This window comes from Durio zibethinus, chromosome 26 (assembly GCF_047325235.1).
Source record: "Durio zibethinus cultivar Kanyao isolate XHJ-2024 chromosome 26, ASM4732523v1, whole genome shotgun sequence".
Taxonomy (NCBI): Eukaryota; Viridiplantae; Streptophyta; class Magnoliopsida; order Malvales; family Malvaceae; genus Durio; species Durio zibethinus.
Genome location: NC_143187.1, coordinates 437,004 through 453,991, shown reverse-complemented (window position 1 = coordinate 453,991; position 16,988 = coordinate 437,004). Strand labels below are relative to the sequence as shown.

Sequence of the window (16,988 nt, the reverse complement as noted above, 5' to 3'; positions counted from 1 at the left end):
TACCCCTTTAAATCATAAAATACCCTTAACATGTAACTAGCTCAATTATTGCCCCTTGTAAATTTTGCTTACTAAAAAAATCAAGGAGTTTTTTTCGTAAGGATTCACCTCAAAATCAAGAAAAAAAAAAAAGGTAAAAAGCTCAAACTTAAATATAAAAGCCATAAAAAATATAAGATGTACCATTCAAAATTAGGGATGATAATGGTTGAATTTTTAAATAATATATAATATTATGAATTTTTAAAATTTGATATGAATTTGAATCGATTTTTTTTAAATCAATTTGATCTAAATTAAATTTTAACGATTTTGTTCGATTTATCGATTTTTAAATTTTATTTTTTTATTTTTTTATATGTTATTTTATTATAATTTTTAGTATATTTAAATAGATTTAGATATAAAATAATTATTTTATTTTATAAAAAATTAAAATATATAAAAATTAATGAAAATATATAATTAGGTTTGTTTTTTTTTTTTAATCTGAAATTTGATACGAATCTAACATATATATATTTAATATCTAATTTAATTTGAATAAAACAAAAAAATTGATTCAAACCAAACACAACAATTCTCAATCATATCTTGATTTTTTTTATTTTTATATTTTTACTTACACGTCTTGGCACAAATTGAAACTAACCTCCTCTCACACGTCTTGGCACAAAATGAAACTAACCAACATGTGTATCGTGTGAACAACACATAAAAAGCAACAAGAAACTGAAATATTAAAAAAATTGGAGTTTGATATCATATTGTGTATTAAATTTAAAATTAACAGGAAAATTCAACTACTTTTATCAGTGAAAAGCTCAACTTATATATAAATATATATATATATATATATATATATCAGAGTAAGATCTAGTTACTCCAATTTAAGTATTATATTTTTTTTTATCTTTGTATCAAAATGTCTAATTTGAAATATTTATTTTGATTCAAATCCAATAATAAAAAATGTAAAACTTATATATATATATATATATATATATATATCTCCAGTAAACTGGTCCACGTTAACCATTTATTTGTCCCTTTCAATCTGTTCTATAAATTTGTTCTTTTACAGTGTCTTAGTATATTCCACCCACAAAAAAACGAAAACAAAATAGAAAAGAATAATGTTGAGAATATTTTGTCCCAGCTCAAGCTTCTTCAAAAAAAAGATCCTATCGGGTGCTCTGTTGTGAAGAATTGGCACTTAAATTTGCCTATATTAGCTCTGTTTGATCGTTTTAATCTTCAGCTATATAAAAGAAAATCAATTTGATCGACACACATGAATCCCATTCTACTCTTCTTTACAATCATCTTTGCAGCCATTTCTCTTGGAATCATCTTATACTCAAAGATTTCTAATGCTTCTCACCCTAATCTTCCACCCGGTAGGATGGGGTTGCCATTGATCGGTGAAAGCCTTGAATACTTCTCAACGGGTCGAAAAGGTCATCCTGAGAAGTTCTTAAACGATAGAACGGCAAAGTACTCTTCACAAGTCTTCAAAACTTCAATACTCGGACAACCTATGGCAGTCGTTTGCGGCGCAGCAGGCAACAAGTTCTTATTTTCCAATGAAAACAAGCTTGTGATTTCCTGGTGGCCAGATTCTGTTAACAAGATTTTCCCTTCTTCGACACAAACAAGTTCAAAAGAAGAAGCAATCAAGATGAGGAAAATGCTACCTACTTTTCTCAAACCAGAAGCCTTGCAAAGATACATAGGTATGATGGACATCACTGCGCAAGGACACTTTGAAGCGAGTTGGGAAGGCAAGCAAGACATAACAGTATTTCCACTTGCAAAGAGATATACCTTTTCGGTTGCCTGCAAAGTGTTTTTGAGCATAGATGACCCAGAGCATGTTTCTAAATTTGCCGATCCTTTCAATGTTTTGGCATCTGGAATAATTTCTGTCCCCATAAACTTACCGAAGACACCTTTCCGTCGAGCTATGAATGCTTCAGAATTGATTAGGAAGGAGTTGATGTCCATCATCAAGCAAAGGAAGATTGATCTTTCAGAGAATAAAGCAGCCCCAAATCAAGATATTTTGTCTCACATGTTGGTTGCAACTGATGAGAAAGGGCAGTACTTGAATGAATTGAACATAGCTGACAGGATTCTTGGTCTGTTGATTGCTGGACATGACACTGCTAGTGCTGCCATTACTTTCGTTGTCAAGTATCTTGCTGAGCATCCTAACATCTACAATGAGGTTTACAAAGGTCATTTTCTAAACCCTTCCCCTTTTCTAGAAAAATTTTGTTCTATTTTGCTTCAATAATGCTATAATTTATTCCGTTCCTTCTTTTGCAAAAAAAAAAATCGTTCCTTATGGAAATCTTTTGTCAAGCGCGAAATTAAATTTGACGTATACAGCACCAGCTTGGCTTGTTTATTATTATCTACTACTTTTTCCATAAATCGGCTCTCTTTAAAACATGAAAGTGAGCTTTCTTCGTTAAAGAACAAATAAGTTTCCTATTGCCACCAAAAGCATTTAATTTTCATTGATTTAATTAGTATAAAATATTGGCAGACACGACTGGCTAAGCAACTAGTAAAACAAAACTAAAGCTTCAAGCTGGAAAATGTTAATGCAATTACATTTTTATACCTAGGTGCACAAGTAAAGTCCTACTTATATTTACTTGCAACGAACTAGAAGGTACAAAAGCAAATATAGGAGAATAAAAGGTTTAATTAGATTTAATAAGGCACGCATTTGATCAGTACTATGCATTTGATCACTACTCTCATATTCATTTCAAACTTAAGCCAAATACATCAAGTTATATTATGTCATTTCGTGTAACGCTAATAGTCAAAAAGTAATTATGTTATCTTCATTTTTTTTATTGTATATTTTTACTACTTGTTGTTCAAAATTTCAATTATTTAAATTAGAATAACACTATGTCCAAATAATTTTGATATTTTAGATAATTTTTTAAAGTGTTATAATTAGATCACCATTATATCTATTAAGTAATCAATACTGGCGAATCGTACTTTTCTTAACATTATCATACTCTTTGTTGATGATTTTGATGGTAAGGTATTTTGAAATTATCTAGTTATTTGCTCATTTTCAATTCATTATTATTAAGTATGTGGACCGATATAATTGTATTCAATATCAATACCAATTACTAACAATAAATTAATAGTTAATTCATGAAATATTGAAAATAATAAATATCAATTAATAAAAATCATTAATAAATTTTTATCATTAACAAAGTTAATTTTATATTTAACGTAATATAATTTCATATTATTAGCATATCATATATAATATTATATTATAATATACATATAAATCTGATAAAGTTTGCTTACATAAATGCTTAGTGAATAGTTTTTTCAGATGACACATAAGATAATAATAAATAATTACAATATCTATTATCATAATAATCAAATATCAAAAACTTTTAAATTAAATTATTAAATAACAATAAATATTTAAATATTAATTTGAAAGCAAATAAAAGGATACACGATTATTTACTTTATTTAGTATTATTTAAATCCATTTAAAATATTCATATTTATTTAAATTGATAAGAGCATGCATGAATATTTAAAAATTTTGATTTAAAAACTTAAAAATATCCATCTTAATACATTTTCTAAATCTCCAATTAAATAATCAGATAAAACATCCATTTAAATAAAATAATAAAAACATATTCAATTATTTATATTTTAAAATACTTTATGTATAATTGAACACATAATAGATTTTGGCTATTTTAGTCTATCTAATACTCTTTTCTTTAGAACTTCCATTCCAAATTTCTTCAAATGCTGCATCTAAAATTATTTTTTATTCATATTTCTTTTTCAAAACACTATTTCCTCCCATAAATTTTCCTATTTTTATTTTTTATAATGATTTATATGATTAATAAGAATAAATAATGGATATTTTCATAAAAAAAATCATTTTTTTGTTTTCTTGAGGTACATGATTTTTTTTTTTAAGTTTTCATTTCTTGATTTTCATATGATTTTTGTTTAATATATCTTAGTTCTATTGTTGTTACTCTAAATTCTATTCTATTATGATGATAAAAATTTTAAATTGGAGTTTTTTTGTCATTCTTTTTTTTATAATGAATAGAAACATGGTGCTTGTATACATGGAGAATATAAATGTTTAAGGGATTAAAGAATGACTTAGAATTTGATGAATTTTTTTCGGTTTGACTTTCTAAATCATATTTTTTCTTCAATTTCAAATTCCTCTATTCTTTTGATCGACTTTATTGTTAAATTTTAGTTATACTTTATCTGTTGGGCTAAAAGCCTCCAATCTAATCACACCAACGGAAATAAAATCAAACAATAAATCAAACACATAAGAGACAACAATTTAACGTGGTTCGGTCCAACTGACCTACATCCACGGATGAGAAACAAGATTCACTAGTTGTAGAGAATTACAAACATACATCATATCATCAACCTCACTCAACAATCAATACTCATAAGACATTCTCAATCTTCTCTAGTCCTATGAAGTATTCTCTACCCAAACAAACACAAACCCAAACCCTTGTGCACTCTTTCAACACAACCAAATACATACCCATATGCTCCCATACATCATACCTATGTGGACCCTCTCAATCTCCTCTAGTCCACTCACAAACAAACATACACACCCATAAGACGTAGAGCCCCAATACTCTTATGGGGTGTCTATCCCACAAAACCCTACAACTCTCTTACATTTTTTTTCTCATACCTAACCCTGTAGAGACTTCACCTATTTATAACCATACAAACTTGCTCATTAAGAATCCCTCTCCTCTTAGAATTATTCTCCTGTAAGTCAAACTTGCCTATTAAGAATCCATTTTCTTTTAGAATTCTTCTCTTGCAAGTCAAACTTACCTATTAAGAATCCTCTTTCTCTTGGAATTTTTCTTTTGCAAGTCTTCTTGTCCATCAAGCAATATCTGACAAATCCCAAACAAATCTCTTATGAGATTTGAGTCAATATTCCCAACAATCTCCACCTTGACTCAAATTCCATCAATCATCTGTCTTCATGCTAGACATGCTTGACTCCACCTGTAATGAAAGTCTTACAATCATCTTCTCTTCTCTTGTGTCTTCACGCTTCATACAAATCAATCCTTCAATCCTCAAAACACAAACTCAAACTTTTTTTTTTGAATCACGTTCTTTTAAGCTTGCCTCTTCCCATGTCTCAAACCATGTTCTTCCCATATCTCGAACCTTCAGCTCTTCCCACATCTCGAACCTTAAGCTCTTTTCACATCTTGAATCTTCAACTCTTCTTATATTTCAAACCTTCAACTCTGATACCACTTGTTAGGGAACACAACAGCTCTGATACCATTTGTTGAGTAATACCACAGCTCTGATACCATTTGTTGGGGATCACCACAGCTCTGATACCACTTGTTGGAAAATACCACAGCTCTGATACCATTTGTTGGGCTAAAAGCCTCCAATCTAATCACACCAACGGAAATAAAATCAAACAATAAATCAAACACATAAGAGACAACAATTTAACGTGGTTCGGTCCAACTGACCTACATCCACGGATGAGAAACAAGATTCACTAGTTGTAGAGAATTACAAACATACATCATATCATCAACCTCACTCAACAATCAATACTCATAAGACATTCTCAATCTTCTCTAGTCCTATGAAGTATTCTCTACCCAAACAAACACAAACCCAAACCCTTGTGCACTCTTTCAACACAACCAAATACATACCCATATGCTCCCATACATCATACCTATGTGGACCCTCTCAATCTCCTCTAGTCCACTCACAAACAAACATACACACCCATAAGACGTAGAGCCCCAATACTCTTATGGGGTGTCTATCCCACAAAACCCTACAACTCTCTTACATTTTTTTTCTCATACCTAACCCTGTAGAGACTTCACCTATTTATAACCATACAAACTTGCTCATTAAGAATCCCTCTCCTCTTAGAATTATTCTCCTGTAAGTCAAACTTGCCTATTAAGAATCCATTTTCTTTTAGAATTCTTCTCTTGCAAGTCAAACTTACCTATTAAGAATCCTCTTTCTCTTGGAATTTTTCTTTTGCAAGTCTTCTTGTCCATCAAGCAATATCTGACAAATCCCAAACAAATCTCTTATGAGATTTGAGTCAATATTCCCAACAATCTCCACCTTGACTCAAATTCCATCAATCATCTGTCTTCATGCTAGACATGCTTGACTCCACCTGTAATGAAAGTCTTACAATCATCTTCTCTTCTCTTGTGTCTTCACGCTTCATACAAATCAATCCTTCAATCCTCAAAACACAAACTCAAACTTTTTTTTTTGAATCACGTTCTTTTAAGCTTGCCTCTTCCCATGTCTCAAACCATGTTCTTCCCATATCTCGAACCTTCAGCTCTTCCCACATCTCGAACCTTAAGCTCTTTTCACATCTTGAATCTTCAACTCTTCTTATATTTCAAACCTTCAACTCTGATACCACTTGTTAGGGAACACAACAGCTCTGATACCATTTGTTGAGTAATACCACAGCTCTGATACCATTTGTTGGGGATCACCACAGCTCTGATACCACTTGTTGGAAAATACCACAGCTCTGATACCATTTGTTGGGCTAAAAGCCTCCAATCTAATCACACCAACGGAAATAAAATCAAACAATAAATCAAACACATAAGAGACAACAATTTAACGTGGTTCGGTCCAACTGACCTACATCCACGGATGAGAAACAAGATTCACTAGTTGTAGAGAATTACAAACATACATCATATCATCAACCTCACTCAACAATCAATACTCATAAGACATTCTCAATCTTCTCTAGTCCTATGAAGTATTCTCTACCCAAACAAACACAAACCCAAACCCTTGTGCACTCTTTCAACACAACCAAATACATACCCATATGCTCCCATACATCATACCTATGTGGACCCTCTCAATCTCCTCTAGTCCACTCACAAACAAACATACACACCCATAAGACGTAGAGCCCCAATACTCTTATGGGGTGTCTATCCCACAAAACCCTACAACTCTCTTACATTTTTTTTCTCATACCTAACCCTGTAGAGACTTCACCTATTTATAACCATACAAACTTGCTCATTAAGAATCCCTCTCCTCTTAGAATTATTCTCCTGTAAGTCAAACTTGCCTATTAAGAATCCCTTTCCTTTTAGAATTCTTCTCTTGCAAGTCAAACTTACCTATTAAGAATCCTCTTTCTCTTGGAATTTTTCTTTTGCAAGTCTTCTTGTCCATCAAGCAATATCTGACAAATCCCAAACAAATCTCTTATGAGATTTGAGTCAATATTCCCAACAATCTCCACCTTGACTCAAATTCCATCAATCATCTGTCTTCATGCTAGACATGCTTGACTCCACCTGTAATGAAAGTCTTACAATCATCTTCTCTTCTCTTGTGTCTTCACGCTTCATACAAATCAATCCTTCAATCCTCAAAACACAAACTCAAACTTTTTTTTTTGAATCACGTTCTTTTAAGCTTGCCTCTTCCCATGTCTCAAACCATGTTCTTCCCATATCTCGAACCTTCAGCTCTTCCCACATCTCGAACCTTAAGCTCTTTTCACATCTTGAATCTTCAACTCTTCTTATATTTCAAACCTTCAACTCTGATACCACTTGTTAGGGAACACAACAGCTCTGATACCATTTGTTGAGTAATACCACAGCTCTGATACCATTTGTTGGGGATCACCACAGCTCTGATACCACTTGTTGGAAAATACCACAGCTCTGATACCATTTGTTGGGCTAAAAGCCTCCAATCTAATCACACCAACGGAAATAAAATCAAACAATAAATCAAACACATAAGAGACAACAATTTAACGTGGTTCGGTCCAACTGACCTACATCCACGGATGAGAAACAAGATTCACTAGTTGTAGAGAATTACAAACATACATCATATCATCAACCTCACTCAACAATCAATACTCATAAGACATTCTCAATCTTCTCTAGTCCTATGAAGTATTCTCTACCCAAACAAACACAAACCCAAACCCTTGTGCACTCTTTCAACACAACCAAATACATACCCATATGCTCCCATACATCATACCTATGTGGACCCTCTCAATCTCCTCTAGTCCACTCACAAACAAACATACACACCCATAAGACGTAGAGCCCCAATACTCTTATGGGGTGTCTATCCCACAAAACCCTACAACTCTCTTACATTTTTTTTCTCATACCTAACCCTGTAGAGACTTCACCTATTTATAACCATACAAACTTGCTCATTAAGAATCCCTCTCCTCTTAGAATTATTCTCCTGTAAGTCAAACTTGCCTATTAAGAATCCCTTTCCTTTTAGAATTCTTCTCTTGCAAGTCAAACTTACCTATTAAGAATCCTCTTTCTCTTGGAATTTTTCTTTTGCAAGTCTTCTTGTCCATCAAGCAATATCTGACAAATCCCAAACAAATCTCTTATGAGATTTGAGTCAATATTCCCAACATTATCTTAATTATTAGTTTTTCTTATAATTTCTTGGAATCTATAAATACTTACTACATTTGGATTTTATGTAAACCTTTTTTGATATAGCAATTTTTTTTTTACCAATTAAGTAATCAAATTTATGACACGAATTTAATTAAAAATTTCAATGTCTTGAATACTTATTAATATACTTCTCTAAATTAAAATGGAGGTAAAAAATTTATTGAAAATTTTGTTGATAAATTATATTTTTTATAAATTTTTATACTTTCAATTTATGAAATTAAAAATCAAATCAAAGATTTTAACATTAAATATATAAATTTAATAAAAAATAAAAAAAGAGAAAATACAAATATTTAATAATAAAAATAAAATTTTGAATCTACAAAAATTCTACGTAGATTTTTAATAAATTAAATTAAATATTATTATAAATATAAAAAATTCATGCATTTGCATGGATAAATAAAAAATTAGTTACTTATTTAACTTTAATATTTTAATATTTATATAATTTAATTATATTTATTTGATTTTAAAAATTAACAAATTAAATATGAATAACCATAGTGTTAAATTAAATCCTAATAATTTGAAGATCAAATCCAAAATCAAATTATCTCAATCCAAATTGACGTAAATCTAAAATCTTCTGAACTCAAAATGATCTGATTTTTCGTTTTCTTTTTTTTTTTACTTGAATTGAGTCCAAAATTATATAACTTTTCTTCATCCCTGAAACCCGACTTGAGTCGTCTATTTGCCACTTCTAATTTAAAGTAATTTAGACGAATACTAATTAAATGTCTTGCTGAAATCTTAATGAATTCTAGAATAAATGAACCTTTAGGTTAAGATTTCTAGACTTACTAATTTGGAATATGATACAACTCCTTCCTCAGATATCCACAAACATGGAATGTGAAGGAGTTCGTTAGATATTCATTTTAAATATATTGATCCACGTTTTTTCTGTCTGGCAGAACAGATAGAGATTGCACGATCCAAAAAACAAGGGGAGTTGCTAAACTGGGAAGACATTCAAAAGATGAAATATTCATGGAATGTCGCCTGTGAAGTGATGAGACTTGCTCCTCCTCTTCAGGGTGCTTTCAGAGAGGCCATCACTGACTTCACATTTGCTGGTTTCTCCATTCCCAAGGGTTGGAAGGTTACTTCATTTGAAAAAAAAAAAAAATCTAAACTACAATTCCATGTCATTTATATAGTGTTGTTAAAGACAACATTAACCTTGCTGGTTTTGAATGGATTCAGTTACACTGGAATGTGAATTCAACACACAAAAATGCCAAGTGGTTTCCAGAGCCTGAGAAGTTTGATCCTGCAAGATTTGAAGGGAATGGACCAGCTCCTTATACATATGTTCCATTTGGAGGAGGACCTAGAATGTGTCCTGGAAAAGAGTATGCCCGTCTGGAGATACTTGTGTTCATGCACAATTTAATCAAAAAGTTTAATTGGGAAAAGCTGATACCTGATGAGAAGATAATAGTGGATCCAATGCCAATGCCAGCGAAAGGACTCCCAGTCCGCCTCCTTCCCCATAAATCGTAATGGTAAAGCTTCTACGACTACTTCATTAACTCAATAACACATCACATTAATCACTAGTACTAATGCAAGAGGCAAATAGATATTGTTTTCTAGATAACTCTAAAGCAGAGAAAACAATTGCCCAGGGCATTTCTTCTATTCATTCTCTTGGAAATTCATTTTTATAATTGAGACTGTCAAAATTTGAACTTTGATTATTGGAAATAAAAGTTTTAGCACTCTACAAACAGATCACGCAACCGTTCAGTCATTCTCTTGGAAGTTGTATCTCCTTTTTTTCTTTTTCAAGGGTAATTTTCCTGGACAGTAACTTCATTGTGTTACTATCTAATTTATAATAAAGTTTATGTCATAATAAGATATCAAAACTCTGCTGGCAAAACAGAGACTCGTGCTTGCATTTAGGAACTTAAATTTGGATTGAATCTGTATTTTAAATCTTTTGATTCTAGAATTACAAATTTAACTTTTTCTGACTTCAGAATTTGAAATTCAAGGCTTTAACAATCTTAAATTTGAGAAGCAATTATAATTGGGCTGAATTTCACAAATGTTATTCTTAAAAAAATTTTAAAATATAGAATTATATAATAAACCATCAATGGAGTTTTCAAACTTCATCATGGTTTACATACAAGATTAAGGTATATTTCAAAATAATTAATAAATTAATATGATAAATAAAAAATATGAGGCAATAGTCTAACTCCATTTGTTTAAGTTTTAATGCTTTACTGATGGTGCATGGAATGATCATCTAAGAAATTAGTAAATATATAAAAAGTCTAATAAATAAAAGTAAATTTTGTTGGACCCAAGCAACCATCAACAACGTGTAAGCACGATATGACAATATACTGAACAAATAGACAATAAAACCTAAGCCAACAAGAATAATATAACAATCAAGCTAAGTCAATCAGTAAATCGACAGACAAATCAAAAGATGTAACTGCAGGCAGTAACGTGGAAATAAAGCAACACCAATTTTAACATGAATAATTCTCCAAAATAGAGAAGAAAAATCACGGGACAATTTGATTAAAAAATTCACTATTAAAAAAAAGCATTTAAAAAGTTTTAATATCTCAAATTTTTTGGCCACAGCTTAAGATTCACAACAATTGAAATAAAACAATGATCTTTACCTCTTTGGATTCACCGATTAATCTACCCAAGAAACACTCAATTGTTCTATAGCTTATTCGTCTCTTTGCTCTTTCTATCGAACAAGAAAACTCACTTTAATTTCCCTTTGGTTTGGCTGCCGCCTTGACCAAAACCAAGCTGCTGTTGCTCTCTTTTCTCACCTTATAGTCGCTCACCACTTTTCACACGCCAAAGACCACATTCGGCTGTCCAAAGAAACATTTTGTTGTTTTATGTCTTGTCCCTTGGACAATCATATGTGGCATCATCAAAGCCATCCAATTAAATAACACCAGTCACCTAACGTGACTTTTTAACCATTCCATGGGGTTGGACCCGCATGGCACTCTCATGTGCTCAACAATCCCCCATTTTAATCCCGTTAGGAGGGAATGTTGTATGTATGTCAATGGCAACCATTCAACTTTATTGAAGATGAAAGGAAATAGAAGAAGAATTTGGGCAACACTCTTTCAAGAAACATTTTTTTAGAACAATTGTTTTTCCACTAGGTGTAAGATGATTACAAGAAATGTTGTTCCCAATATACAATATCCAATGAAAAAGAAGATGATTGCACTTCAAATTTTTCTGTAAACTCCTTTGTATCAAAATCAGAAAATATAGTGAAAGAAGCAAAATTATGAATTTTAATTTGAAAGAATATAAAAATATATGAAATGCGTGTTTAGAGAAGTATTTATAGTCCCAAAAGACATCTTAAATTTCCTTCTATGAATAAGCACCTTTTGAACGAAGTAGCATCTTTTTTGGCTTGAAAGAACACGTCATGTATTTATTTTTTGAATTTTAAGCAGTCGACTCTATGTAAGGGCAATCAACTGCCTTAAGCGTTTTTTTAGAAATAATAACTCAAATTATGTTGGGTAGTTCATTGTTCTTCAGGGTAGTTGATTGCCCAATGCAACCTAGATAAGAGCAGTTGATTGCTCTTCCAAATAGACACTACAGGGGATTAGGCTTTTAATAGCTTTTTTTTTTTTTTTTTCATATTTAGCAGCGTTTATAAACGCCACTAAGAGTGCCACCTATACTTGTATCGGGGAAAATAGCAACATTTTTAGAAAAATTCCACTAACTTAGTGGTGTTTTTATCATAAAATACCATTAAATTTAGAAGCATTTATAGTATAAACGCCACTAAATTTATGGCGTTTATAGTAGAAAGTGCCACTACATTTTGGTATTTAAAGGCGTTTTTATGTACAAATGTTGCTAAATTAAGAAATTTATTTTTTTTAATTTTCTTTTAATATTGATTATTATCATTAAATAAAAAATATTAAAAGAAATAAAAAAAAAACTTAAATTCATAAACTGAATATTATAAATATAGAATTTGTTCCCATATGGATGGAACACAAAGTTTAAAACATGCAATAACATTCAAATTATTTTAGTACATTAACAAAAAATTTAAAATGTATGAAATTGATGACTGCATAGATTTGGAACACTACCATTTGATGAAAGATTTTTCCCACCTTGGTCACTACCATCTTCTATTATTGATGGTTTTTCATGCACAAGGAATCCTTTCAAGCAAGATTAAGTCGTTTCATCAAACACCATGATCGGAAAAAACAAACAAAACAAATGCCAAGATGAGCTAAAAAAAAAACATAATAGACTATTTCAGATGGTTTCCTAAGGATATCTTGAATGAATCAATAAATTCATGTTAACAAGTAACAATTTTTTAGTAATTTAAAAAATATTTTGTTGAAAAAAAAAACTAAACCTAAAATTTTATTCGTGTTTGTAACTAAATTCAATGTTCAATTTCAAGTTTTTCAAAGACAAACCCTATTTCTTTCACTTTCTATTTTATCTTGAATTTTTCTCACCAACCAAACAAAACCAAACTCAGAACTACAATAAAAAAAATAAATTGGTAAAAAAAAGAAAAAGAAAGGCTAAACACTAAAAATTGCCAATGTTGAAATGAAGCTTACCAATAGAGCTTGAACGACAACAGACACACAACAAATCAAATAGAAAATTTAGGGATTTGACCTAACAAATCAGACAGGAAGTTTAGGGATTTAACCCAAATTGCAAGAAAGTTAACTTGAAATTTGCAAAAACGAAAGGAAAAAAGATGAAAATTGGCTACAAAATGACTGAAACTTAAGCAAAAAATGAGAAGAAAATGACAAAAATGAGCAAAAATGGAAGAAATGAGTAAGGGAAAGAAAAACAAAAAGGTGGTCTCATGAGTTTGAATTTAAGAAAAATTTAGCAAAGGAAAAGTGTGATTATTAAAGGTGTTTTTGACTAAAAATGCTTCGAATAATCTCTTTCAATTTTATTTTTTAGGATTAATTAAGGCATTTCTGGCTAAAAACATATTAAATAATCCTTTTCCATTAAAAATTGAAAGGGATTATTGAAGGCGTTTTTGACAAAAAATGCCTTTAATAATCCCCTCCAATATTTTTTGAGGATTATTTAAGGTATTTTTTGCCATAAAATGCCTTGAATAATATCTTACAAAAAATTGAATTGGGTTATTCAAGATGTTTCTAGCCAAAAATGCCTTGAATAATTTCCTCTAATTTTTTTGCTAAAATGCCTTCAATAATTTCCTCCAATTTTTTAAAAAAGATTATTGAATGCATTTTCTGCCAAAAAAGCTTTCAATAATCCCCTCTATCTTTTATGAGGGATTATTGAAGGTGTTTCGGGGAAAAAAACCTTCAATAATTCCCTCCAATTTTTTAAAGGGGATTATTGAAGGCGTTTTCTATCTAAAATGCCTTTAATAATTCATTTTTTCTACAAGGATTATAGAAGATGTTTTTGATAAAAAAAAAAAAAACGCCTTCAATAATCCCTTCCAATTTTTTAGAGGGGATTATTGAAGACATTTTTTGTAAAAAAATGCCTTAAATAATTTTTTTATATTTTTTATGAAGTGATTATTAAGGCGTTTCAAGCAAAAAAAGCCTTCAATAATCCCCTTAAATTTTGAAGAGGAGATTATTGAAGGCGTTGAGATTAAATATATATATATATATCATATCAAAACCTCAAATTATCTCAACATGAGATTGGATAGTCACATAAACATCCAAGAAAAGCTAAAGAACAAAATTCATTGCTAGAAATGTAATTAAAATAAATACTTGATGCTTTTCTTTGGCATTTCCTTGAAAGGGACCGAACCTAAATGAAATATATATCAATGGGTGCTACAGTTTCATAAGAAGGGTTTGTTCAAAAGATTGATCATGGTTGTTGCCTTCTTTAAGGAGAATTAATCTAATAGGTTTTGATACAAGAAACAATAATTTTGACAACTATTCTCGATTTAATTTTTAATTAATGAGGAGAAATTCAGTAGCTCTAAATAAAATAAATTTTATATGTGAACTATTTAGCAATCTTTCTTTTGTTGGAGCCAAGATTCTCCACTTAAAAATCTTTGTGGACTGCATTGAAAGTCACTTTTATAGACAAGCTAAGAACATGTTCTCTTTAAACCTGTGCATGGTTTTGGCTTTATATTGAGTGAGCAAAAGTTATACAAATAAAACCAACATCCATAAGGCATGAAGGCCATCAACCAATTGTTCAATAGACACACCCTTGCTATTTGGATATGGATACTGGTGATTGTTTGCTTGTAAGAGCCAGAAGCAAGAATAGTAACCACACCAATTGACATGGTCTTATCCTACTTTATACTGTTTGTTATATCTCCAATCATTCTTCAAGTTTTAAGATACAGATCATTAACAAGCATGACTTTATTTGACATTAAACAAATGATAAAGATGAATATAATTGAACAAAAAGGCAAAAGCTATTACTTTCAACCTATATAATGGTGTTGTTACTTAGTTCATTACCTAAGATAGAAATTTAAACTACTAGTAGTTGACTCCAAGCACCTCACAAAAACATCCTTGAAAGTGAAACATACCCAAAAAATTACGTTGAAAATGAAAAATTGTTAGAACTTGAAATGTGAAAGATAATAAAATAAAATAAAATGACTTGAAACCAAAATCAAGATAGATATATTTCACATAAGATAGAACATGATTGAATTGTCATCAGCTGATGAGGTGATGACTCACCAAAGAGGAAAAAAAGTTTGAAGTCTGAATAAAACAAACAATTAAACATCTAAACTAATTTTGTTGACTTTTAGTAAATTGCCTACGAAGATAAGTTGATGACCAAAAACGCCTTCAATAATCCCCTTTGATTTTTTAGAAGGGATTATTAAAGGCATTTTCTGCTAAAAACACCTTCAATAATCCATTCTAATTTTTTAAAGGGGATTATTGAAGGCATTTTCTACAAAAAATACCTTCAATAATCAATTTTTTATGAGGAGATTATTGAAGACATTTCAAGCCAAAATCACCTTCAATAATCCCCTCTAATTTTTTAAAAGGGAATATTGAAGGCATTTTAGCAAAAAAATGGTTTCAATAATCCCCTCTAATTTTTTAAAAGGGATTATTGAATACATTTTTTACAAAAAAAAAAATGCCTTTAATAATCTCTTCCATTTTTTATGAAATGATTATTGAAGGTATTTCAAGCAAAAATTACCTTCGATAACCCTATAAATTTTGATGAGAATATTATTGAAGGTATTTTTTACCAAAAATGCTTTCAATAATTTTTTTCAATTTTTTAGAGGGGATTATTGAAGGTGTTTTAGGCCAAAATTGAATTTAATAATCCCCTTAAATTTTTATGAGTGGATTATTTAAAGCATTTTAGTGGCGTTTATAACTACAGATGCCGCTATTTGAATATTTAGTGACGTTTTGATAAAAAAACGTCACAAGTTTTATTAAAATAAAAAAGCTAGCGATGTTTTTAAGTGAAACACCGCTAAGAAAATGCCACTAATTTTCCATTTTCTTGTAGTGAGAATTTAAGATTTTTTTTAACCTCTTAAGTAGTCAATTTCTATGAGGCTAAATTAGTATGAGCAGTCGTTTGCTCTCTAAAGCAGTTAACAGCATTGTTCAAGCTGAATGCAAGCATCCAGATGCCCTCTTCTTGAAAATCAATTGTCCACTTTTTAGGTAGGACAATCGATTGCTCTTTATGGGCTATCAACTGCTCTTCTCGAACAAAAAGTCTTTGAAACTTTCTATTCATAAGTAGTTCCTAAAGTAGTCGGCTGCTCATGGGTAGTCATAGACATCCATCTATGTCTGAGATCAACCATTGATTTTTTTATTATATTATTATTATAATAATTATTATGGTCTATTATTATATAGTATGTTATTATGTATTATTATATAGTATATTATTGTATAGTATATTGTAGGATAACATATTATGGTATAGTACATTATATTATTATTATATTTTATTACATCATGTTATATCATTATTATATCATATTTATTATTATTATTATATTATATTATATTATATTATACTATACTATATTATTATTATTATTATTTTTTCTTTCTTTCATTTCTTTCAATTGTGATCGTAGATTTAAAAAATTGAAATCTACATTCAATTTAGATAGTCAAAGGTTTTATTTCATAATTAAGGGTTTCGGATTCAATCTAGACAGATTGTTGAAACTTAACCTAAAATCTTGCTCTAGCAGAATTCAATCTAGGATTCAAGCTTGGATTGATTCTGTCCGATCCCTAAAATCCCTACTATGAACTGCTTATAAATTGGACAAGGTTACAAAGAACAGAACACGAT

General features: G+C 30.3%; 1 protein-coding gene and 1 long non-coding RNA gene across 2 annotated transcripts; one reads left to right on the top strand and one right to left on the bottom strand.

Annotated features, from left to right (window-relative positions):
* The first annotated feature begins 1,285 nt into the window (after positions 1 to 1,285).
* LOC111275452 (beta-amyrin 28-monooxygenase-like) lies at positions 1,286 to 10,112 on the top strand. Its single transcript, XM_022860832.2, has 3 exons — positions 1,286 to 2,240; positions 9,521 to 9,708; positions 9,813 to 10,112. The coding sequence occupies exons 1-3, from the start codon at positions 1,295 to 1,297 to the stop codon at positions 10,110 to 10,112; spliced, it is 1,434 nt and encodes a 477-aa protein (XP_022716567.2). The 5' UTR covers positions 1,286 to 1,294.
* LOC149511095 (uncharacterized) lies at positions 9,818 to 11,564 on the bottom strand. Its single transcript, XR_016334243.1, has 3 exons — positions 11,261 to 11,564; positions 10,033 to 10,132; positions 9,818 to 9,951 (listed from the first exon to the last, which is right to left on the bottom strand). It is a non-coding gene; the product is annotated as an uncharacterized LOC149511095 (long non-coding RNA).
* Between the last annotated feature and the right edge of the window lie 5,424 nt (positions 11,565 to 16,988).

Coding starts and splice junctions, on each gene's coding strand:
- LOC111275452 (XM_022860832.2), top strand. CDS start 1,295: ATGAATCCCATTCTACTCTTCTTTACAATCATCTTTGCAGCCATTTCT. Junction 2,241..9,520: donor CTACAATGAGGTTTACAAAG/GTCATTTTCTAA, acceptor TCTGTCTGGCAG/AACAGATAGAGATTGCACGA. Junction 9,709..9,812: donor CCATTCCCAAGGGTTGGAAG/GTTACTTCATTT, acceptor GAATGGATTCAG/TTACACTGGAATGTGAATTC.